The sequence below is a fragment of the Malus sylvestris genome, chromosome 3 (genome assembly GCF_916048215.2).
Source record: "Malus sylvestris chromosome 3, drMalSylv7.2, whole genome shotgun sequence".
In the NCBI taxonomy this organism is placed as follows: Eukaryota; Viridiplantae; Streptophyta; class Magnoliopsida; order Rosales; family Rosaceae; genus Malus; species Malus sylvestris.
Genome location: NC_062262.1, coordinates 18485314 through 18511394, shown reverse-complemented (window position 1 = coordinate 18511394; position 26081 = coordinate 18485314). Strand labels below are relative to the sequence as shown.

General features: G+C 36.7%; 1 protein-coding gene across 4 annotated transcripts; it reads right to left on the bottom strand.

Annotated features, from left to right (window-relative positions):
- Nucleotides 1-1034: 1034 nt before the first annotated feature.
- Nucleotides 1035-19054, bottom strand: LOC126615211 (ubiquitin carboxyl-terminal hydrolase 8). Of its 4 annotated transcripts, none has more exons than XM_050283004.1 (13): nucleotides 18601-19054; nucleotides 9467-9718; nucleotides 8407-8548; nucleotides 7315-7374; nucleotides 7144-7236; nucleotides 6605-6949; nucleotides 6325-6465; nucleotides 6063-6233; nucleotides 5692-5949; nucleotides 5401-5549; nucleotides 3264-3809; nucleotides 2272-2545; nucleotides 1035-1548 (listed from the first exon to the last, which is right to left on the bottom strand). In XM_050283004.1, exons 2-13 carry the CDS (start codon nucleotides 9619-9621, stop codon nucleotides 1432-1434), a joined length of 2451 nt encoding a protein of 816 aa, XP_050138961.1. In that variant the 5' UTR covers nucleotides 9622-9718; nucleotides 18601-19054; the 3' UTR covers nucleotides 1035-1431. The 4 variants fall into 4 exon arrangements, with proteins under 4 accessions (XP_050138961.1, XP_050138960.1, XP_050138963.1 ...); XM_050283003.1 differs by lacking the exon at nucleotides 18601-19054 and adding an exon at nucleotides 10010-10271; XM_050283006.1 differs by lacking the exons at nucleotides 9467-9718; nucleotides 18601-19054 and adding exons at nucleotides 7598-7871; nucleotides 8833-8970.
- Between the last annotated feature and the right edge of the window lie 7027 nt (nucleotides 19055-26081).

Sequence of the window (26081 nt, the reverse complement as noted above, 5' to 3'; positions counted from 1 at the left end):
GAAATGATTTATTGTATAGTTAGGAATTTGATGCACAAATGTCCTTGACGATATATAAAATTTGGCAAGGAACTTGAATATACTTGTTAACTGCATGTATCAAGATCTTGGAATCACCTTCAATGTTAATCAAAATTATATACATGCATGCATGCATCCTCCAAGTTGCGTGATCAATACATGCCCTCCTTTCATTGACAATTTGATTGACACGTAAAGCCACGTCACGGTATACTCGAGCCAAGCCAAATCGGTTGTTCTCCAGATACAGAAATGAGCAATTAATGAAACTTAAAGTTTGAAAAATAATAACAAAAGGACTTGTTTAATAGAAAAAACAAATGAAAATTATACAGATAACCAGACAGTTCTTTCATGCCCTATTTTATCAACCAATAAAAAACAAAGTTCTAAAAAACACTAGACACTAATCGAATAGCAGGCTAGGGCTATTTAAGTAAATCTATTATATTTTATATAAATAAGTGTCTGCTTATACTTGAATATATATAACTTCATTAAAAACTATTAAATGGAATGACATATATATTATGAAGTATTGAAACATAATGAAAAACATGGAGAACAAGCATATAATATGTGTTCATTTAAGTATTCAACAAGTCTTTTACAATTTATTGAAAAAAATAAAATGCAAAATTAAAATTATCTATTTTCTATCAAAATGAGTTGCGACTTAAACGGGTGCCTAAGCAAGTTTGGGCGGGCTAGGCGGATGCTTAGGCTGTTTATGCAGGTGCCAGCAAGTCTAGGCGCCCCTTCTTAATTTTCAAACATCTAAGCATTAATCGAAGCGGTGGTCAGCCGCCTAACGCCTAGACAAAGCCTAGGTGGGAACAGTGATTAAAAATAAAAGAAGACATTTCGTTCTTCCTACTTGGGGCCACATCAGCAGCAAGGGAAGAACTACCGCCACACAACCCCAAGGTCATCGGCAGTGCAGTACCTAGTTCCAGCGGTCCATGGTTACAAGATGACTGAGAAACGAAGATCGCCAAAATGCTAGCACAAAATTACAAATTAATGAATTGCCCATTGAACATCTAATACCAATCTCATCAGCAATATCTAAAAGCAAACATTACACTTTCATAGAGCAGACCCTTTCAGAAATCTCTCTAGTCGGGTAGTAAACGTCTCTTCATGGATGGTTATAACTTCACATAGCATCCTCCGTATGGTCGCTCATCCCTTCAATTTGCTACTATGTTACAATCATCTTCAGCACTTCCTCTAAGCATAAGAACTTCCCTCGTTTTTATCCATGCTGGAAATTTCTGAACTAATCGATGCCAACGGCAAAAGAATGGCATTTTCTGCGGTTAGTCCTAGGACTGAGGTGAACAACTATATATATTCGACAAGATTGATCTTCAAATGGGATTTCAAAGATGCGTCTCTACTCTGATATCACACTTCCACAACTCTTCTGTAGAAAATAACATAAGCAGATGAAGACTTTATCTTGTCCTGACTGATAGGTTTAACGTGGCTATCATCGAAGTCATACCACCGATCACCCCCATGCTACATAAGAAAAATAATTCAGTTAAACCGCTCTGTGTCAACCAACATAAGTTAACGTACACATTTAATTATACCATACAAGAAAAGGGAAATAATAGGAATCTATGCCTCAACTTAACTACAAATTACACACAATGTCAGGTACAAAACTATATTTATTGCATGCTTTCAAATTATTTATGTAACATGGTGGAGATTCCAATGTAATAATCTACAGCAATGGGAGATCAGAGAGGTTACAAAGGTTTTGAACCCCCAAGTGTATAAACTCTTAGCTGCAGAGGCGCAACGAAATCATGCAAACTCCATTCCTGACACTTCACTAATGTGGGACTAAGATCAAAGAGTGGCCACACGCTTTGTGAGATTTCTAGAGTAGGCTACAAAAGATTGAAACCTAATTTCCTTAGTGCACCACGAAAGAACCACTCTGAAAACGGTAGAAACTAGGACCTAGTTCCAGGGAGCCTAAGCCAGCTAAGGGCTTGCATCGTGCTAGATTTATTCGGCAAATGGATAATAGTATTACTAGACTAAGTGAAGTAATAATATAAGAGTTCGAAATAGAAACATTTTTGCTTTTATTCGTTGTGTTTGAAACAGAGAAATATTGAGTCAAGAAAATAACTAAAAATATAGTATATGGGAAGTTCATCAGATTAAAGAGTAGAAAATAAGAAAATAGTAACTCTAAGTAAAAATTGAGCAAGAAACACCACTTACGTGGACAAATGCAGTATAATGACCACCTCCCATGCCTCCAAAGTGATTACTAACTGCATAGAGCATGTAACGATTGCATAACTGGCCACTCTTGTGGGCAATATATGTTGACAACTCAAGATCGTCAATAGGGAAGTCAACATATGTCTCTAGCTTGTTCTTAAAAAACCGACTATATGAGAACCTCTTCAAATGAATGACCAAGATCTCCGGCAGTCTCCATAGATCCAACTTCTTGCTGGCTTGACAGTGTTTTTTGCAGCCAGGACAATACCTAAAATAGTAATAACAGTACTAACATTAGAAATACCTTGACAGCAAGTTCTCACAATCTAATAACCAATAAAAAGGATAAGAGGTCGTGTACAACTCCAAATACACTGTTCTACTTCATAACCATGAGAATATACTTTATCCACTTTCTGAGTGTCGATTCCGAAAACTGAGCAAAAATAACAAGTAACGCTTGAAATACCACTATTTTGAGTATTAAAAGATCAATTACCAATATTCGATGAGTAGACGAGGGTGTTGTGATAACAGTGATAGACATAAAAATTACTAATTTAACATATGTAAGGAACTATTTGTAGAAAATTCATTCGAACAAACATGATGGACAAGTGAAGAAGTCAAAATTTTGTAATAAAAAAGTCAATGACCTCACATGCAACCTGAAAATGTATTTGCATAAGCAATAATAATGACTGTAAATCAGACAGAAGAGCTTTAAATCCTAATCCACAAATAAATGAATGAATAAATAAATAAACTATAGAAAAAATCAGATCTCATACCAAATTTGAGGTCAAGAGTACTGGAATGAGTAAAACAAATAACAATTTCACAGAACATACCAAATGCTCTTTGGCTATACCAAAAAGCAAGTGAATACACCCATAGATATCAATATATTTCAGCTCTTCCAACTCCTAGGTATACACAAATGCTTTTAAAGCCAAAAATTAAAGGCTCAAGATGTACCCACTGACCACATGTCTTCTGGTCCAAGAGGCTCTTCCTTCAAGAATGCTTCAAGGCACTTGTACAGAGAAACAGACTCTTGAGGTTTTTTTGCAAAGAGGCCAGTCTTGAAAACCTCCGGCAATGAGCTAAGAAGGCGAGTATCATATTGTTCGATGTATTTTTTTGGCCAACATACAAGAACATTCAACCGCTTAGTCTCTTTCCTCTCTTCTATCTCCTTCATTAGTATCTTTTTATCCTTGGAAATTCCCTTTTCATCTGTTATGTAAAATTTAAATTCAGAATCAAAGGGTGAGTCAGCCCCATTTCCATTACAGGGGTTCACACCGCCGTCTTTAACAGGAGGTATGGAATCCTCTGTTCTAGTGACTTCTTCAAGAATGGTGCCCCTTGAACTATCAAAACATTCTTGGGAATCTTTTGCAGGTGTTTGAAATGGCTTTAGTAATTTTAAGTATAAATTGCATATATCGGATCCGCTAGCAGAATTGGGTAGCCTTGATACAAGAGGAATTCCAAAGCTAGAGGTCAGTTTCCCATGCATGTGCTGCCTGACAATATAGAAGAAATAAGATGGTTGAGGGCAGACAATGTCACAAGAACAATAAAAAATTCTTATTGAAATGTGAAATGAAAGTTCTGTGTTACGGAAATAAGATGGTTGAGGGAGCTGTTATGGAAATAATTCCTAGTATTAAAGAGATCATGAATAATCTGAGAAAAGAACATATCAGAGTGCATATTTATTTGTCTTAATACTTACGACTTATAGGGCTCAAAATGATGGGTGTAAAAGATGAACACACCCCCATATTGCTTTGGCTAAAAATTTAGTGGCTGATTGGTCTGATCAAATCAGTCTTTCTTGGGGAACCAGATGAGGTCAATTCAGCCTTGGTTTTGGATTTTTAAGGCAACACCAATAAACCCAAAAAAAAACACACACACATTTTTTACATCATACTGATATTACTATGTGGACATAGTCTCCTGGCGGTTATTTTCTATTTTACTGATTACCAACAAAAAAAACAGCAAATCCATCTCTAATCTCTCCAGCAGCCTCTTTGAATATGCCCTCCTCCAAGTCTCCGACCCATCTGCCACCCCAAATCTCTTGCACTGCCACACTTTAAACCACAGGGACATCAACCCTTCTCATGGTCACAGCCTCACATCCCCCTCTCGATTCTTAGCCTTCACTTTCCTTCCTCTTTCATCTCCACTGAGCCCTCAATTCAGAAGTACCCTTTCTGAACTGTTCTAAACACATTGCCATCCTCCAAATTAATGAATGGGCAGGCTCATTTTCCAATGTGTATCGTTATCATTGGGCCACAGACCATGCAACCTGAAGAGGTGAATCCGGTTTTGATACTACAAAAAAACCTGTCCAAGCCATGAGCAGCCCAACAGGTTACATGCAAACCCCAGATTCAAGTCTCCTAAGAGCTTGGATTTCTGATTGTATCTGTTCCCCAAGCCAACAAGAATATCAGGTTGCGATCAAACATTAGGAGAGCTTAAGATTGTCGTAGCATGTCAATATCATTGCTGATGTCAAGAACTCTCTGTTGTTTTTATAATCTTACCTGACGGTGTCTAAAATGGATTACTCTAGCCTCATTTGCATGAACAACTAAACTGCCACATACGTCTGAAGAAAATTCTCACAGATTAAAATGTTCACGGTTCTAAGATTTATCTTAAAAGGACAAACAGTTAGGACCACGAACTATAACAGAGACGGCAAAAGCCATTCACATCCATGCAATGAATGTGGTTTGGTCGACCTTGTTGTTGGTCTAAAATTACTGTGATTCTCAAAAGAAATCATATGCAAGCTCTGTGCGCAGGTGAACCTAGTAGGCAACTAAAATTTCACAAATAAGTTTGGAATATATATAATTGGATTATAGAACATGCTACTTTATTTTTTTAATTTACATTTATTTACACAGGTGAATTTACCCATACATTTAAATTACTGACACAGGTTATCATCCATTATGAATTTATGATTGAGGTATAGTATAAATTACAAAAGAAGTCCTTCACAGCACCCCTTCTTACACCCTAAGTCTGAAACTTGCATACATAATATTACAATAAAATAAGATTCAAAATAAAGATAATACTTACTCCTCCATCAGCTGATGCATGAACACAACCAAGGGGACTTGCTCAACATCTTTCATCGACCGATAAGCAACTAGCTTGTCTTGATCTCTAATTAAAGATAATGAATCAGTTGGTTCCTCAAGATAGCGTATAATGCGATTGTTGTATATCTGCACAGAACTATATAGCTTCAGAGATCAACATATGGACAAAAGGACAGGTGTATATATATATTGTACTTTTGTGTGTGTATCATCCAATATCACCAGCATTCAAGGAGCTCCTATCAGATATTCTAATACTGAAAAATACCTCGGCTACCAAAAAGGTTTCATCAATCCCCAATGAGCATGCAACACTTAAACCCTGGATGAGATCTTCTAGTTTTCCATGCTTGGGTACAGTAATGGTATATTGAGATGGTTGAGAATGCCCATCGGTATTGACAACTGATAAAGTCATTGTCCGCATCATTGTTGAAGGCAATGGAAGCGAGAGGTACATAAATGGATCAAATGTAACAGAGACCTTTTTGCAAACAGGACAAACTAATGTTGATTTATATTGACCCTGCAAGGCTCATCATCATGTGCATCACAAAAGTAAGCAATTTGCATTCCTGTTCAGATTTTAATTTGGCAAAGAGTGGAAAAAAAAGAGACAAATCTGAGAAAGATGCTCACTTGGCACACATCAACAATTATTGAGTCATTGCGGGCTAAATGATTTTCCCAATATTCATCAGCTACCTCTTCATCTGATCGACCATCACTATCCTTGACTTCTACATAAGGCTTGCATTTTACACGATTAAGATCCTCATGAAGTCCATCCAGCAAAAAAGCCAGGAGCTCCTATGACAATATTATGGTATGATAAATGAAAACTCCTTGTAAATGTTGAACGAAAACAAAAGCAATTCTGGAAACAAGAAAGGCCACTAACTTGGGAATCATGTTGATTAAAGCCATTAAACTGTGGAGCAAATCGAGAAAGTTTTGACTTAAACAGCCTTGGGGCTACTGGAGTTGCTCCAGGGGCCCATAACTTCCTTAACAGATCTCCAAAAGCTAAAGCAATCTCCCCCTGACAAAGAGTACATAAAGTTAAAATACAGTAAAAAAAGATAGATATATACTTGATAAAGTGAGGAATATCTCACTAACACATTCATTGCACAACATCAGGTCATAAATTATGAAGAGTGCATCGAAAGATGACATACATTCATGCCCAACGGATTGTCTGGATTTATTTCTCTACCATAATTTCCAAGAAAATAGTCAACAAGCTTTGGAGTGTGCGCTAAACACTGGATGGAACTATTCATGAAACAAGTATTTCCAAGGTTTTGTAATCCTGTCAATCCTATAGAACAGGTTTCGCAAGAGCTTCCCCATAATGAACGGATGAAGTTAGAATTTGTGATTCCAGCAGAACCATTCATCATAACTGAAGCACCAGAACGGGAATTTGCGATGGTCGAATGTTGCGTGGCTATCTCATCTTTTTTCCTTTCCCTGCACTTAAGGGAATCTGAGAACCCATAAACTTGCAACTCCAACAGTATCTGGACAAACATAAAATTCCATCCATAAGATATTGTGCACCAAAATGATAAAAATAAAAAAAATGAGAAGACAGCAAGAATAGTAATCAATTTGAGAAACATGAAACAGATTCTGGAGTATGCATGCAGTGTATCAACAATTGATGAGTATGAATTAAGTTTTAACAAATGTATTGTATCAAGCTGCCACTTACCTCATCTGACTCCCATTGAAAGTCTCTAGGAGACTTGGCTCTTTCATTTATAAAATATAAGTTTGTCAGCCCCGAAAAGTCCCAGATGCGTATCTGGTGCAATGACAGAGGTTAAAAAGCCATCCACTTTATCCTGATAACAGAACACATTTAAATAATGAACTTAACTACCATCTCAGACTCCACACTAAAGATTTTGCAGGCTCTCTTGAAGAACTCGACTGGATTATCCTACAAGAGAAATGCACAAATGAAATAATAGAACATCAATTTAAGATGTGGAAGACAATGGAATCCCACAATAATCAGAATCAGCAGATTATATTTTGCATGTGAAAAAATAGAGCATATAACCCAAAACCAATTGGCAATGGATGAGAAGCCGAAAACACTTTATACTACTTTGAAAGGGTTTAAATTCCCAATGTGGGATTCCCTCAATGTGCCCACTCACCTTGAGCCAAACATGTGGACAACCTAAATTGGGTGCTGTGGCAAGTAGATGAAGCTGTTGGGCCTGACACATATATGGCATCCTTTGATACCTTGAGAGAATCAAAGCATCCAACTCAAAACCAATTGGCAACAGGTGGAGAGGCTCAGGACATTATGTATTACCATGTGATGTGGGAATATATGTGATTCTCATAATACATAGGTCGTTCACCAAAAGAATATAAAGAAAAGGTGCAGCCCAATGAACTCATAATTACAAATACTCTTCCATCCTTTACTTGTTCACGCAGCAGTGCAAGTGAAAGTAAAAAAATTCATCAGAAGTTAGAAACACATTGTTGAATAACAGTTTAAAAGCATATATATGATAGTAGGTTCAGCAATAAATCAATTTCATATATCAACATTTTTCATTTCTAAGTTAAAAGAAAATTATGGGAAAGATGAAAAGCGTGAGAGATGCATAAATTGAAAGTGGGAATCCATCCAAAATGAAAGAAATTTTTTTATGATGTCTTGCATCATTAACTGTATACTTTTTGGGGGAGAAAAACGTTATCTATACTGTAACACAGCTAGTAAACTGATGTTGCAGACTTTTCCAGCTAAAATGTATGTTTGTGACATTATTTTCATGCTTCAAACTTTTCCAAAAGATGGCCCGCATGCACATTGTTCACACAAACCTATCATCATTAGTAGTTCAAATCTTAGTCATCCAAACATTAAGAATCCAAGGCTAAAAATAAACAAAATGAAAACCTGAATATAAAAAACCGAAACAAGACATTAAGTACATATGCTGACCTTTTTTGTAACCTTTACTCCCAATGAATTTGTTTCTCGTGAAACAAAAAGTCTGAGTTGCAGTGGATAGACATCGGTGATGTCATCTTCCGCAGCTGAAAAACTCTTACTGCCCTTCACCGCAACTTTAGAATCACTATGCCTACATGTAGACAACAGTCGGAGAGTGCTAAGATACTCAACAAATTATGTGTATCCCCTAAAATTTAATAGTATGCCATGACTTTCACACTCAGGGAAATGCATCGCGTTTATAGTATTCCATGAGTTACAAAAATACCAAATTGATTCATTACCACAGAACTCTGAGATCAACAATGTACTTAATTGGAAATACTAATTACAAACAATATAACTATTATGACTGCCTTAGCATTTAGAGGGGGTTTAGTCATTTTGAAATATGCAAAATTGCATTATACATACCTCGGAGAGCTCAAAAGGTTTGCTTTTCAAGTGTTAATGCAAGAGCAAGCGTTAACTGTTCTCAAAATATAGGGGATTATTTTCACACTGCATAATTGGAATGAGGATAACGTTAAAGGAATTAAGTTGCTGCAGTCTAGTCAAAGAACAATCAATCTTTTTCAAAATTTCTTGCTCTTAGAAGGTTAGGGTTAAAATTTCAACTGCCTAATCTAGAAGTAGAACCAAATCAAGGGTAAAAATTTAAGCAGTTAAACACCTGCAAAACATTCCTTGCAGCATTCATGGAAATAATAATTAACAACTCACATCAATCCATTTCAATATAAGACAACAAAACACCACTTAAATGTGCGATACCATTACAGGGCCACAAATGCCTGTGAATTTCATGTAAAATGTACAACAATAATCAAGTTTGGGCACAGGACTGTACTGCCAACTATTCATGTGACTAAAAAGCATTTAAAGCAAAAGAGGCAACATCAAACACAGACCATTCTGGGGGAAAAAGGACCACGTTGGATTAACAGGGTACTTCTCATTACTACCTGGCTCTTGTTTCATTCCAATCATATTCAAAACAGCCCATGTCATAAAAATGGCAAAAAAAGCTGATCTAAAAAGCACTCACCATCTGAGTGCCTGAACCCACATTTCTCCGGGCACCAATGCGTAGTCTCGGCCTGAGACACCGACTTCGACATTTTCACCACTCCGTACACCATCATCCTCTCTCCTGAGATTGAACACAAGATCTGAGTTGAAAATGTTGTTGATAAGCTTCATAGGGCCCGCATACGAAGAAGCCTGCGACGTCACGTACAAAATCCCTCTCTTCCCATCCGAATCGCCCAAAACCGATTCCTGTGCATCTCTCCACCAACTGAAAACCCAATTCACATATGAACATTCCGTGCATAAATCCAATCACAACCCTACGATTCAGACACTCCCAAATCTAGAATTCAAACAAAACAAAAAAACTATACTAACAACAACAAAATTCTAAAATTCAAATTCCTAATCTAACCCCAAGTATTTCTAATTCTGGAAAATTCCCATAAACTAAAATGCATACAATATTTGAGGAAAAGAAAAACCAGCTTGGATTGGAAAATGCAGTGGTGTGGGAAGTGAAAAACGCAAACGAAATCGAGAGGCGAAGGAGCTAGACCTGTAGGGAATGAAGTAGACTCTCTGGTCGCTGTCCCAGTCGGAACGCTGAGTGGAATCGGAGAGATCTTCAGAGAGAGCAACGCCCTCCATTCACTTTCTATTTGTGTATGTTATTTATATAGAAAGAGAGAATGAGCGAGTTAGGAACGAGTTCGAAACCAGGTTCGGAAAATGCAGATCATCAGAGAGAGAGAGAGAGATGCAGAAAGGCGGATTTGCAGAGAAACAAATGGAGCTTTTTTATGTGAAGAGGATTCAAAGGAGGGAAAAAATATATATATATTTATATTTATACGGGTTTTTAATATAAATTAATCAGTAATGTTATTCTTATGTTTTTATACCACATTTATATATTACTTTATGTGATATATAACGTGATCATTTAAATTAATCTGAATTTAATTTAAATTAAAAATCATTTAATAAACCAATAATTAAAAATAAAAAAATTAAAAAATGGAATTAAAAACCATTTAATAAACCATTTGGCTTCGTGATGAACTCGCAAAATCTGCAATATCGTCCTTTGCGGCTGTGATAAAGACCATCATACTTCATCAGGAGGAAGAGAGGAAGCTAAAAGAGAAGTTCGAGGAGACACGGAAGGAGTTTCTACGTAAAAGTCGGGCATTCGAACACTGGTACCAAAAGTACGAGCAGAGGCACGCTGAAATGGATCAGGAGAGAGGTGAAGATGCAATTCCCAAGGACCCGGTCTCAGAGAAGAAATTCATTGTTGAGAGCTTGAAGAAGAGAATGGAAGAGGAATGCGAAGCTCACCAGAGGCACTGTATCCAGGTGAGGGAGAAGTCACTTGGGAGTCTCAAAACTCGCCTGCCTGAGATCTTCCGCGCCATGACAGACTACGCTAATGCCTGTTTCATTCTCTTGGGTGGATGAAGAAGAGCCTGGGGCAAAGACTGCGGAGAAAGATTCTGATTCTTTGAAGAATGAAGGCAAGAAATGGAGTCTGAACACAATGGTTGCTTTGGATCACGATCAGGTTTATCAAATGATTGTAAATTCGAGTGATGCTCAAGCAATCATCTTTTATAACTTGCCTTTTTTCTTCAAAATTTCAGCAGCAAGTCATGTGCCATATGGACTTTATGGAATGGTAAGCTCACTCTCCATTGAACGAATATTGAAGTGGCAACATGTTACATACTTGTTACTCATGGACTAAGATTGGACTGCTGTCAAGTGCAAAAGCCTCTGCAATGTGCCGAGGTATTTCATTTTCTGCACACCTATCTAATCCATGTCGTCTAGTAAAATATTAGCAATAGGTGGTGCAATCCAGCTAACTCACATGGTCCGAAATACTTACTTAAATATGCCATTGCAGGCTTGCAGCTAGGTTATATATGGTTCTACTGCTGCTTGTCACTCTTACTTTATGGGGCGTGGTGCTCTTAGGGCTGGTTTGGTATTGTTATGCTTTGAAAAAAAAAACTGTTTCTATTGTGTTGTGAGAATAAGCAAATGTGAAATAAAACAGCAGATTGTTTGGTAAATTTTTTTGTAAAAGTGCTTTTGAAAGAAAAAAAACAGTATTATAGTGTTTGATAAACTTTTATGTAAAACAGATGTGAAAAAAATTGGTTTTTCAAAGCTAGGTTTTGCAGCTTTGTGTTTTTTGTTTTTTTTCATCCAAAACTGTGAAAAAAAGTTGAAGCTGAATGTTTACCAAACATAAAAAAAGCTGGACCAAGGCTTAGTATAGCTTGCCAAATGAGAGCAGGGACCCTAAATTTATAATGTAGATGGTGGTGTTCAACATTGTAACGATCCAAAATTTATTTGGAAGCGATTCTCAGTGATAGGTAAAAAACAAAGTCATGGTTAATCAATACTCTATTAACCACAATAATTTTTATTCCGTCATTTTATGGCTGCATCCAAGGAAGAAAATATCAGTAATATCGGAAATATCGGTAGTCCGAAAACACGGAAATATCGATGGAAATATCGGGATAATATCGATATCGATAAAAATTACATGGAAACCACGGAAATTGTAAGAAAAACTTGGAAATTTTTATTGAAACTTTGCAGGATGTTTATTTAGTCAATTATCTATTAGTTGATCACAAAAAATTGGAAGGAAATACATTGCATGATGGATTTAACATTATCAAGTTGATTATATAGCGAGCTGACAAACATTGTGAGTGTAGAAAATATGTAGTAATTAATGAAAGAAGTCTAAACACACCATAATCATTTATGTATAATGAATTAGTACAATATTTTACACTTTATACATTGCATGGTAAGATACATGAGTGACTTAGTACCACATAGAGTTCCTATGAGGTTCAAAATTTTGACTATCTTCATCATCTCTATGTGTAGAGTGAGTGTATTGTGAAGAGTAGTTATCAAATGATAAATCCCCAAAATAATTTTGCATGTAATTGTTAACATGCCACCCATATGGATCTGAGATTGGTTGACCTTGTTCATAAGCAAAATCATTTGAAGATTGAGTCTCGGATTGTTTCCATGAATCGCTCGATTCCATCCCAACAGGAATGGGATATGAAGGGTAGGGAAATGGTTGGTTATGAGTATTACCATAGTTACTACTTCCCACTCCAACAGAGTCCGAAGTTCTAGATAACGAGTCATCTTCTTGACTTGACAAAATCCCCTTGCCTCTTTCTCTGCGAGTATAGTCCTTCCCTATGGCACCAATTCCTGGTCCTGCCCGCCTATTGCCATGGTCATCATCCTGTGTTGCATGCGTGAAGTTTGCCTCACCAGTGAAGGGGCTCATAAATTCGGAAGGTGGTCCATAATAGTTTCCATATCCACCACCACTACCTCCAGCTCCACTATGTCCTTCATCATTCCCACCTCCGGTGGTAGGTGAGTCTCCTGATCTTGTACTAGAGCTATCATTAGTATCAGCACGATGTTGTGGTTGTGTAGGATTGGAAGAAGGTGGAATTCCAGTGTTTCTTGGTCTTGGGCGCAAAAGTTCTTCCAAAGAGTCAGCGCTGCTAGATCCCACCTCCTCCTCTAATACTCTTTCTACATTTATCCCTTCATTACGTGCTTCTTCAGTAACTCTGGGAGCTGGGTTGCCTTCATCATCATCTAAATGAAGAGGTCTAATCCATTGAAAAAGTTGGTTACCCTCTGTATCATCATCTTCACCAACAATATCAAACACATCTAGTGGGTCACCACGGTCGACATGATCTATTTCTGCTTCCTTATCTCGAATTTGAAGCTTCATGTTGTAGTAGCAATAAACTAATTTTTCCAAGCTACTATGAGCCAACTTATTTCTTTGCTTTGTGTGTATGAGTGCAAATGTGCTCCAATTTCTTTCACAAGCAGATGAGGAAGCTGTTTGTGATAATACTTTGATTGCTAACTTTCTCGCAGTTAGTGCATCGGTCCCATACATGATCCACCATTCAGCTACAATGAAAAACAATGTTGATAAGCCTAATAACTCCAACAAATTCTATTATAAACTTATAGTGAAATATGTTTATACTCACTAGGAGACATATTTGTTCGAGCAACAACTGATGTTGGTTCTCCAAAAGTTCTTCTTGCATCTTTAAACCATGTTAGCTGAATTCAATAAATCGTGTTAGTTTAATCCAACAAAGTAATTATTATAATTTAAGTAATTGTGTACCTCATTTCCAAATTGGCAAACTGCTGGTGATGCAGGGTCTAATTTAGAGTATACATTATGTACAGCACGTATAAGGTTACCATCATCTCCAACACCGGGTCTGTATTGGTATCAGGGATTCAAATAATATGCTGTTCAAAGAAACACATACTCTAATAAGAGAAATAATACTTATGCAACTAAAGAAATGAATTGCAAATTATGACATAATTTATACCTGCTGCATGGAAATCGTGGTATAATGTTTTATACCATCGGTCTTCAATTATCTTTATGACCCACCTTGCACCATGTTTTCTTTCCAATTCATCCTTCACTACACGCATCAACTCATATACTGCCCTCATAGTAGGATACACTTCTATGTCAACAATCCGTAAAACTTTGTAAAGAGGTTCAAACACTTGACACACATGTTCTGATTGAGTCCAAAAAGCATGATCAAGCACTATACTTTCCACCATACGACTTGTATTTGAGCGGCTCAAATTGTGGTTGGCCCAATCGTCACTAGTGAATAGTTGATTCAACCCTGCTTTCTTCTTAAGTAGGCTGTTTAATGCAATATAGTTGGTGGCGAATAGAGTGGTAGCTGGACGAATAATTTCTCCTTTGCAAAATTCACGCATCTTTGCCAACAACCAACCGTGATTGTAAATATAATTTGTGATCGTTCTAGCTCTTTTGACCACAGTAGCAACATTCTCTCTTTTCCCCATTGCCTCAAACATAAGATCAATACAATGTGCTGCACATGATGTCCAAAACACATTATGATGCTTCATTAACTTTTTTCCAGCTTTGACAAATGTAGAATCGTTGTCGGTCACGACTTGGATAACATTATGCTCTCCCACCTCCATGATTACATCCCTCAATAATTTGTAAATATACTTGTAATTCTTTATATGGTCTGAAGCATCAACAGACTTAAAAAAAATTGTCTTTCCCTTGGAGTATACCATGAAGTTTATGATAGACAATCTGGTCGGGCCGGTCCATCCGTCACACATGATTGTGCAACCATTAGTTTCCCACTTTGACCTCAACTTGTTAACATACTCGCCAATGTCTTTATACTCCATATCCAAATATTTGTTTCTTATCTCATAGGGAGTGGGAGGTTGTACTCCAACACCGGCGTGTTGACATCCCACTACCATATTTTTGAAATGATGTGATGATGCCTTCGCAGCAGGGACATTTTCATAGATAAAGAACTTGCTAATTAGATACCCCATTCCCTCCTTCACATTACCTCCAATGAAATAACTCCAAACACTCTTTTGACGTGCTTTGGATGACTTATATAAACTTGGGGCTATTGGTGGTGTTGGTTGTGATTCTCTAAGACTGCCTCCCCGTCTTATTTGTGCACCACCACTTGTCCCGGAACCTTGTGCTCTATTAGGAATTTTATGAAGGTGTTCTCCTTCCCATGCTGACTGTTTGGAGGCACGTAATGCTTGTTTCAAACTGCGTCGTTCTTCAGGTCCCATGTCATCATCACATTCGTCCTCATCGTCATCATCATCACTGTCAATCGTTTGGCCATAGACTTCTCCCCGTAGCCCAGCTCGAATATTTTCCATTCCCTGTGTTATCTTTTCCTTTTGCTGTTTTTTAATTTTTAATAATGTGCTGATGAATGCCTTCACTTATGGGGGGACATTATCGCATCGTTGGACATTTTTTGCTGGATCTAATCCACTAAGATGGTACTTAAGTCGTGTCACTCCGCCACTCTTCATTACCCGACCACAATATTTGCAAATTGTGCCATGTTTGTTTCCGTCTATTGGGTATCCATGTTCCCAAGCTGGATCACGTTTAGTAGCTCCACTGGACATCGTAAATGTACCTACATTTATTTTTCATGAAAATTAGACAAATATTTTTTGGCCAAAAAATATAGTAGTGATGACAGTTATATAAGAGAACCTAAATAATAAAGTTATTCTACAGAAGAATTAAATATGACGTAAAGAAAATGATTGTAAAAATTTAAGTAATTAAAAAAATAATATGGAATAATAAAACCTAATATTAATGAATAATAATCCAATTTGATAAAAAAATAATCCTAATATAAAACATAGTGATGAATAATATTCCTTTTTGATAATAATCCAATTTAATGAATAATCCAATTTGATAATAAAAAAAAACCTAATATTAATGAATAATAATCCTATTTGATAAAAAAATAATCCTAATATAAAACATAGTGATGAATAATAATCCAATTTGATAATAATCCAATTTAATAATAATCCAATTTAATGAATAGTCCAATTTGATAATAAGCCAATTTAATGAATAATCCAATTTAATGAATAATAATCCAATTTGATAAAAAAATAATCCTAATATAAAACATAGTGATGAATAATAATCCAATTTGATAATAATCCAATTTAATAATAATCCAATTTAATGAATAGTCCAATTTGATAATAAGCCAATTTAATGAATAATCCAATTTAATGAATAATAATCCAATTTGATAATAATCTAATTTAATGAATAATAATCCAATTTGATAATAAAAAAACCTAATATTAATGAATAATAATCCAATTTGATAATAAAACCTAATATTAATAAAATAATAAATAACATTAAACATATTAAAATTATCCTAGGGAATAATTATACAACATTACTTAATTACTTAAAAAAATTAACATGTAATTGTTAACATTACTTAACTACTTACAAAAATTAACATGCAAGTATTAATTACTTAAAAAAATTAACATACGAGTCCACGCAAATTTATTTGTTGTTGTATAAATTACAATAATATAAATATAAGTTTGTAAACTTACCTTAAATATGGAACCCTTTGTGTTCAAGCTTTGGAATGGATCTGGAATGGCTTTGAAAATGGTAAGGGAAATAAAATAATAAATAACATTAAACATATTAAAATTATCCTAGGGAATAATTATACAACATTACTTAGTTACTTAAAAAAATTAACATGTAATTGTTAACATTACTTAATTACTTACAAAAATTAACATGCAAGTATTAATTACTTAAAAAAATTAACATACGAGTCCACACAAATTTATTTGTTGTTGTATAAATTACAATAATATAAATATAAGTTTGTAAACTTACTTTAAATATGGAATCCTTTGTGTTCAAGCTTTGGAATGGATCTGGAATGGCTTTGAAAATGGTAAGGGAAATAAAATAATAAATAACATTAAACATATTAAAATTATCCTAGGGAATAATTATACAACATTACTTAATTACTTAAAAAAATTAACATGTAATTGTTAACATTACTTAATTACTTACAAAAACTAACATGCAAGTATTAATTACTTAAAAAAATTAACATACGAGTCCACACAAATTTTTTTGTTGTTGTATAAATTACAATAATATAATTATAAGTTTGTAAACTTACTTTAAATATGGAACCCTTTGTGTTCAAGCTTTGGAATGGATCTGGAATGACTTTGAAAGGGGTAAGGGAAGAAGAAGAAACGAAAATGCTCTGAATGGCTCTGATACTCCACCTCTTGAAAGAATATCACAATGGCAGCTTTGAAAGAATATCACAATGGCTCTGATACTCCACATTTTGAAAGAATATCAGCACACGGTTTTGAATGAAACCACCATCCATGGTCTGAAAAGAATACAAGTTATAATTGTAAAAGTGGTTTGAAATTGTCAAAATAATTGTAAAAGTTGTCGGGAATCCTGAGTGAGTCATGTGTCCTCCTGACAGGAGGAACCCACACACACACACAACGCACGCAACCACACACGCACACAACGCACACACACAAACATCACACACGCAGACACGACCTCTGTCTGTCTCTCTCTCTCGATCCTTCTCGATCTCTCTTCTCCCTTCTCCGATCTCTCTTCTCCCTTCTTCCACACACACACACACACACAGATCTCTCGATCTCTCTTCTCCCTTCTCCGATCTCTCTTCTCCCTTCTCCCACACACACACACACACACAGAGATCTCTCGATCTCTCTTCTCCCTTCTCCCACACACACACCACAGCCTTCTGCTTCTCCCTCTCCTTTCTCTCTGCACCGAGACCCACACACACACCACGACCTTCTGCTCCTCCTTCTCCTTTCTCTCTGCACCGAGACCCACATACACCTCTCCTTTCTCTCTGCACCGAGACCCACACGCACACCATCGCACCTGCTCCGGCGAGTTCCTTCAATTTCTCCGGTTAGGTAAGCTTTGGGTTTTTCATTTTATGTTCTAGATCGAAGCTTAGATATGAAATTGAAGTTCTATCTCGTCTTTTTGCAAGGTTTTTAGGATGAAATCGACTTGGGAATAGGCACACCCATCTCCGGCGAGGCCGTGGGTGTCGAAGAACTTTCCGAACACCTCCGGCCGTTTCACGGTAAACGGACGTTATAAAAACGTTCCTCTCGTCTTCTATTTCATGTTCATACCTAGATCGGAGTCTAGGAGGTTGTTTTACAGTCGGCCGGAGCTGTAGAAGCTCCGGCGTTCGTCTCCGACTTGCACAGTTCCGAAATTTCGCGATAATATCGTGAAATTTGGACGAAAACCCCTTGGATACCACTTAAAATATCGGCTTGGGCAAAATTCGATAATATCGGCGATATATTGCCGATATTATCGATATTTTCTTCCATGGCTGCATCTAATTTAAACCGTTTACTAACAATATTCAAGCGGCCAATAAAAATGAAACTACATCCACATGATCGAATCACATCAAACGAAAATCAAATATTATCTCAGAATATCAAAATTAGCTTAAAAATACAAAATCAGCCTTCTGACCACACGTGGCGGTTTCTGGCGAACGAAAACCACGAATTCCAACCAACTCTAAAATTTACCAAATTTTACAAGGTTGTAGAACAAACCACGGGGAAGAATTTTCATACCTGAGCCGAAGTCCAATTCGGTTGGGAAACACCTGAAATCAACCTCGATCTGTCGGAAACCCTAAAAATGGGTGTTCTTGATTCGACCCTAAAACAAGCTATGACGCCTCAACCAACACATGGGCTTTGTTCCTGGGGTTGAGAGAAGTTGATCGATGGTGGTAATCAATGGCGTGACTCACAAAAACAGCGGATCGATACCGTGAAGCCCTCGAAACCCTTCGTCTTAGTTCTTCACGAATATAGGGTCAAACCCATTTGAACATGGGTGGAAAATGAACAAGGGAGGTTAAGGAGTCGCCTACAGGTGGTGTCTTTGCGTGAACGGCTGGAGAAAGCATTGGATTTCTTGCCCAGAAATTGGGTCGAGAGTCGAGTCTCACACGGGTCAAAGGGAGATTCGGGTCTCCTCAGTTCTCCCTCCTCTCCAGCTTTTTAGAAGCCTTTTAGAAAATGTTTAATTACCATTTTATCCTCGCATTTAACCGTTTCTCCTTCGTTGAAACTCTTTTTCACGAACGATTTTCGCCTACGTACTCGTAGGATAGAGCTCTATCCAAATATGCCAAGAAATACGGTAAAACATATGAGGATAAAATATGTCCTCGTATAATTCTATTTAGCCAGGTAGGGCATTTTTGTCATTTTTCACTCCGTAAATATAAATGTGTCGTAACTACAAATACAGCACCAAAATACTTAATTTAATAATAACATCCAAAAATGGGATTTCATTTCCCCCACTTGAATGTCACAACCATAAATCGATTTATCTTCGATTTCCTCCACATAAACATAAAAATAAAAATCCACGTCACATTTCTAAAATATTCAGGATATTAAAAAAACAATGACACTTCCCATTATGTAATCCGTATCGAACTGCTTATCACCGCAAAACTGAAACATCTATGTCAGGTTGTAATAACTCTAATGTCATCACGATTGTTCTTGCAAAGAAACCTAAATATATGCACTCCTTGGCAGCTTACAAACACAGTCGATGCTAATCTTTTATGATCCCAGACCTTAAGCACGTGTAAAGCAAGTGTGCAGCTATTAACAAAATCTACACTCTCACTAAAGTACACTTGTTTTAGAGTAAATTGTAGCAATGGTCCCTTAACTTTAACTCAATTGGAGCAATGGTGCCTCAATTAAAAATTCATTACCATTAGTCCTTCAACTCATCAAAATGTACAGCTATGATCCCTTAACTAAAAATTTATTACCATTGATCCCTTAACTTTAATCCAACTGGAGAAATGGTCCCTCAACATTAACCTAATTGGAGCAATAGTGCCTCAACTTTAACTCAATTAGAGCAATGATCCTTCTGACATAACTCATTTTAACAAAATTCTGACAAAGTTCACGAAAATGACCATAGCTACACGCTTTGATGAGTAGAGGGACCCCAATTGTAGCAATAGTGCCTCAACTTTAACTCAATTAGAGCAATGATCCTTCTGACATAACTCATTTTAACAAAATTCTGACAAAGTTCACGAAAATAACCATAGCTACACGCTTTGATGAGTAGAGGGACCCCAATTGTAGCAATGGTCCTTCTAACATAACTCATTTTGACAAAATTCTGATGAAGTTAATGAAAAGGACCGTATGAGTTGAGGGACCAATGATAATGGATTTTTAGTTGAGGGACCATTGCTACAATTTACTCTATGGAATCATGCTTGAATGGCTATGAGATTAGAATCACCAAAGTCCATGATTTGAACTTTTTGTCATAAGTCAGTATTCATGAAGAATTAAAGGAAGGTATTCATTCTAATGAACATTATCTCTATAATTACACTTATGCAAGATGTGATTGTATATATATCTATAACGCATCCAACATTGAGTCCTCCTTACTGTTAAAACAGTTTGTCTTTATCCTTCAAATTGAAGCTCATTTGGTTGTTTCCTTATAACAATACCTTGAATTGTCATCCAAACATATATATATATATATAAAACATATATTATCATAATAAAATGTTGTATACTTTAGGAAACTTTAACAACTAGTAACAATTAACTTTTTTAGTTAAGAATGGCTTATTATATGTATTTCAATGCATAAAATAATAACTTGTATATGAGAACATGATAATTGAAATCATTAACATATAGCTCCCACTATTCTACTGCATCAAAATCAGCTAACACTCCCATCTTTGCAATGTGTTTCTTGAAAACTGCAATTGGTACTGGTTTATTCAGGGGTTTGCAATCATAGAACTTGTCTCCAAGTAATCAAATATTGACCAATCCTGCCAGCACCTTTTCTTAACGAGATACTTGATGTCCAATTTTTCTTATTATAGTTGATCTTATGTTGTTCTTTGAGAATAAAATTGCTGCATTATTATCACAAAAGACTTGAATAGGATTTGTAATCGAATCAACAACTCAAAGATCCATAATAAAATTATTCAACCATATAGCCTGATTCACAGTTTCACAACAAGATAAATATCTACCACCATAGTAGAAGCTGCAACCATATCTTGTTTGACACTCTTCCAAGAAAATGCTTTTCCAGCCATTACAAAAACATAACCTGAAGTTGGTTTGAGATCATCTGGACAGCAGCAAATTCTGCATCACTATAGTCTTTCAAAACCAAACTGTTAGAACTTTGATAAACTAACATGTGTGGCTTGGTTTTCTGAAGACGCCTCAACACTCTTTTCTCTGCATTCCAATGTGCATTTCCTGCATTAAACTGAAATCTCCCAATAACACTAATTGTGAAGGCAAGGTTTAGCCTAGTACAGACTTATGCATACATTAAACTCCCCACCAGAGATACATATGGTTTGCCTTTCATGTTTTCTCTCTTATATCATTCTTGGGACATTGATTCTTTTTCAGTTTGTCACTTTGCGAGATTGGCATTTCAATGGTGCCATATGAAGATGTTAAAACTTCTCTATGTATCCCTTTTGAGACAGTCCCAACAAACCTTTTTTCTCGTCTCTTTTAATATCAATTCCCAAAACATGAAAGCTTCTCCTAAATCTTTCATTTCAAAATTGCTTTGTAAGAAGGACTTGGTTTCGTCCAAGAGACTTAGATATTAGAGGCTAGTAGTATACAGTCAACGTAAAACACTAAAATAATGAAACTATTCTCACTCACCTTTAAGTAGATGCAGGCATCTGAAGATTTTCTATGAAGCCATGCTCTTTGACAACTGGATGAAACTTTAAGTACCATTGTCTTGATGCCTATTTTAATCTATAGATGGACTTTTTCAATTCGCAAACTAAATTCTTCTTACCTTACTCTCTTGAGCCTTTAGGTTGTACTACTTATATATTTTCTTCCAAATTACCATTTAAGAAAGTTGTTTTTACATTCATTTGATTAAAAAAAAATCAAATGTGCCACCATTACCATGATAACTCTAAAAGCATCTGTAGACATAAATTTCGTTGCATACAAATGATGCATCACAAAGCTCCACGCGGCATATGACTCATCACAAATGGACAAGTCATCAATGACATGGCATAAATCAAGCAAAGGAAGTACAAAACCTTCCTAAAATTCGGCAAAAGGGAGAAATATCTCTTAAAATCGGCAAGGAGTTCAAAATCTCTCAAAACTAGAAAGAAAGCTAAAACATCTTCACAAAACAAGCAAGAATTGAAGATTGCTCACAAAATAGGCAACAAGCCCTATATAATTCAACCAAGATAAGGGAAAGTGGCTGAAATTAAGACACAAAACATGCCTAAATTCTCCCATGGACGAATCAAGACACAAATTAAAGCCAAATCCATCCAAAGGCAAGCTTTAAGAAGTCTATAAATACAAAGTCCTCAGACAAGCATAAAGGTAAAAAATTACACATTGAGAATAACCTCTACACGAATCTTTGAAGACTAATATGCTACTAAAACTATCTTCGAAGAACACATAAACAAAGCCGAAGCTTTCTATCGACCAAAGCCGAAGCACTCCTTGAAGAATCAACAAGCACCTGTGTCGATTCTTTCAAGACTTTGTTGCAAGCTCAAAACTTGTAACGATGTTCGATTTAAGTTCAAGTTGTCAAGGCCCTTGAATCAACAAAATCTCACATCTACACCACCTTTGCAACAACTTTGATGTGAAGACCATCCACGCATTGTTTTCAAGCTTAAAACTTGAAGTAATCGTTCAATCGTTCATTCGAGATCAAGTCATCGTGACCCTTGGATCAACAACCTACACATCTACATCAAATTTGAAAAATGAATCAGAGGAAAATTGTAAATAGAGATTGTAACCTACAAATTCAAATCAATACAAATCAACTTCGTACACGTGTTCTCATTTCATTCATTACAAAATTTTCATTTTTACAAATTTAGCACGCCCGGTGGGACCTCTCTACCTCTCATCTCTATCTTCAAATCCACAAGAAACACACATGGCATCAAGAAAGGATGAAGTTGTCATTGCCGCAAGTAATGGCACTTTGGGCGTCACAACTGTTGGAAGTATGCCCACAAAGCCACTCATTTGATGTAATAGCTTTTGGAATACTTAATGTATTAAACTTTTATATGTTTAATGAAGGGCAAAGCTTATTGTTAATCACTATTTATTGTATCTTGTGTTTAAGCAATAAGGGAATCCAAGGAATGTATTTGATCTAAGAGATAAGTGATTTAAGTAAGTTAGATTAACGAGACCTTTCTCTTATGTTCATTCCTAAAACGTTCCTAGCCATAGGATTGCCAATTGGGCATTGACAATCCGCTAAGGTTAGTATGTGTTATGTCGACTCCAGCGCGAGTATGACAAGTCTCAAGTCATTTAGTGTTGGACACTAAGACAAACACATAGGTGCTCGAAAGAGTAATCGAGTACACTGAACAACGATCAAAAGAGAGTTCAAACATACATGTCATGTAAGAACTCGATAGTTGCAATATGCAAAGTAGTCCTTTGACCTGAGGCATCATAGATGTCTAATGGTTAGGTCCTTGATCTTTGATCATGTTAAATGGCATTCCATTGGAGTGTCCACGGCATTGTTGAGATCAAGCTATCTAGTCATGTAGGCATATGAATGTACAACAAGGGATCTCTAACCTTCCATGGTGGAAGGAGAATACTCTAAGATATGATTCGGGAGTCTTTGGCCAAAGCATATGAATATGACTTAGGAAGTTTGTTCCAAATCATATAGAGAAGTATCACATTGGATAGTAGACATGAAACAAACTATCACTTAAACAATGTGATTAAGAGTATTGTATTAGAGAATGACCGTATTGCATTGTAGTTGTAACTGGATAGGTTCTCCAACCAATTCTACTTAGCTTGGGTAACCATGACATACTGCTAGGTGTCACTCATGGTTTGTGGAAGCCCTAATGATTAGCAAACACTAATTCTAAGGGAGAATTGAAATGTGGTTTCAATTCACAATCGATCGTTAAGAGTAACAATCGCCCACTACCTCGTTGAATGGAACCTAATGGATCGTACACCGAGTAAGGATGATAGTGAAGAAATAAATAAGATGGATATGCAATTAAATTGTTTAATTGAAAAATGGTCAAGATTAATTAATTAGTTAATTAATTATACGAAATGTTCGTATTAGGCTTTTAAGTTGGTTTTGGGCTTCGGGGCCCAAAAGCGTTTTGGTCCACAAGGCCCATTATATTTAAGTTGTATGACAACTAAAACAAAATGGGCAAATTAGCCCAATAACAAGGTAAGGCCGGCCATAGGGTGAGGGGTTGCAAATTTGGATTAATTACAAGTTTGCCACTCACTTGAAATGAAGTATAAAATCAACTTTATAGCTTTATTTCTTATTAGGGTTTTTCTTGGTGAAATGAGGTGAAACACTTTCTCTCATTTTCTCTAAAGAGGCCGGCCACTTAGAGGGGATTTAGCTAGCAATCTTTTCTTCTCTAAGTCATCCATTTTCATCTTCACACTTCATCCTTGGTGTGGAGACTTAGAGACATCAAGCTTTTGATGTTTTGGAGAACTAATCCTCAAATCCTCAAAGAAGAAAAGGAGCACTAAAAGGAGGAAAATCACAAGGAAGATCCAATGAGCATGGAGGTGACTTGAAGGCCCTCCACTTGGGTGAATCCCTTGTGTAAACAAGGATGAGCTTCAAGGGTAAAGAATCTCTAACTTCTTAATTCTCTTTAATGTTGTTAAAAAGTCTTTTGGTTCACCATATACTAGGCTTTGAAAGTCATGGGTTTTATGAATTGTTTTTTAATGCATGCCTACTTTAATGTGTTAATAGTTTGCATGTGTATTCAAATGTTCTTACTTGTTCTTGGCTAGGACAAAAAATTTTCCTTCAACAACCTGAAGCAAGGCAAGAGCTCTCTTTGCCATGCCTTCCACCCCTACATCAACTTTGCCAAAGGAGCAAGAGCACCTGAGGCACGAGCTCGTGATCACCCTGGCCTCACTAAGAGCACCAAGGGAAGAAAGCCCGATGAGGTAATCCAAGTCGTTGACTTATGATGCCGACTCAAGCAGCAGCTCGTATCCTATAGCCATACAAGTTATGACTACTGGTGCGACTTCAATCGAAGAGCAGCTGGCATAAATGAGCAAAGCAATCGTACGACTGACAAGGACCGTGGAGGAAAAGAACTTGCAGATTGCTACACTCGTCAACCGTCTAGATGCGCTGCATGACAAGAAAACTGACCCAAAGGTTAATCCACCAAAGAGAGAAATTGATGAAAAAGAGAAGCCTCTAGTGGAGAAAGCCAAAGAGAAGCTGGAGGTGGACCGAGCTACCACACTCATGGGATCTCTCTCTATTCAACAACTGCAAGAGATGATCACAAGCACTATCAAGGCACAGTACGAAGGAAACTCACATGACTCTGTGCTGTACTCAAAGCCATAATCCAAGAAGATTGACGCCTTGAGGATGCCAAGGGGCTATCAGCCACCAAAATTCATGCAATTTGATGGAAAAGGCAATCTCAAACAACATATTGCCCATTTCATCGAAACCTGCAACAATGCTGGGATGGAGGGAGGCTACCTCGCCAAGTAGTTCGTGCGCTCACTAAAAAGTAATGCATTTGACTAGTACACCGACCTCGAGCCTGATTCTATCAACAGTTGGGACCAGCTTAAAAAGGAATTCCTCAATCGCTTCTACAACACTTGCTGCACCGTAAATATGTTGGAGCTGACAAGTACAAAGCAATGGAAGGATGAACCTGTCGTCGACTACATCAATAGATGACATTCATTAAGTCTGGATTGCAAAGATCGGCTTTCTGAAACCTCCACCATTGAGATGTATGTTCAGGGCATGCACTGGGGGTTACTTTACATCCTCTAAGGCATAAAATCGAGAACATTTGAGGATCTGGCAACTCATTCCCATGACATGGAGCTAAGTATCGCCAATCATGCAAAGAATGAGCCAATCACCGACTTCAAGAAGGATAAGGTGGTCGCCCCAAAGGTAGACA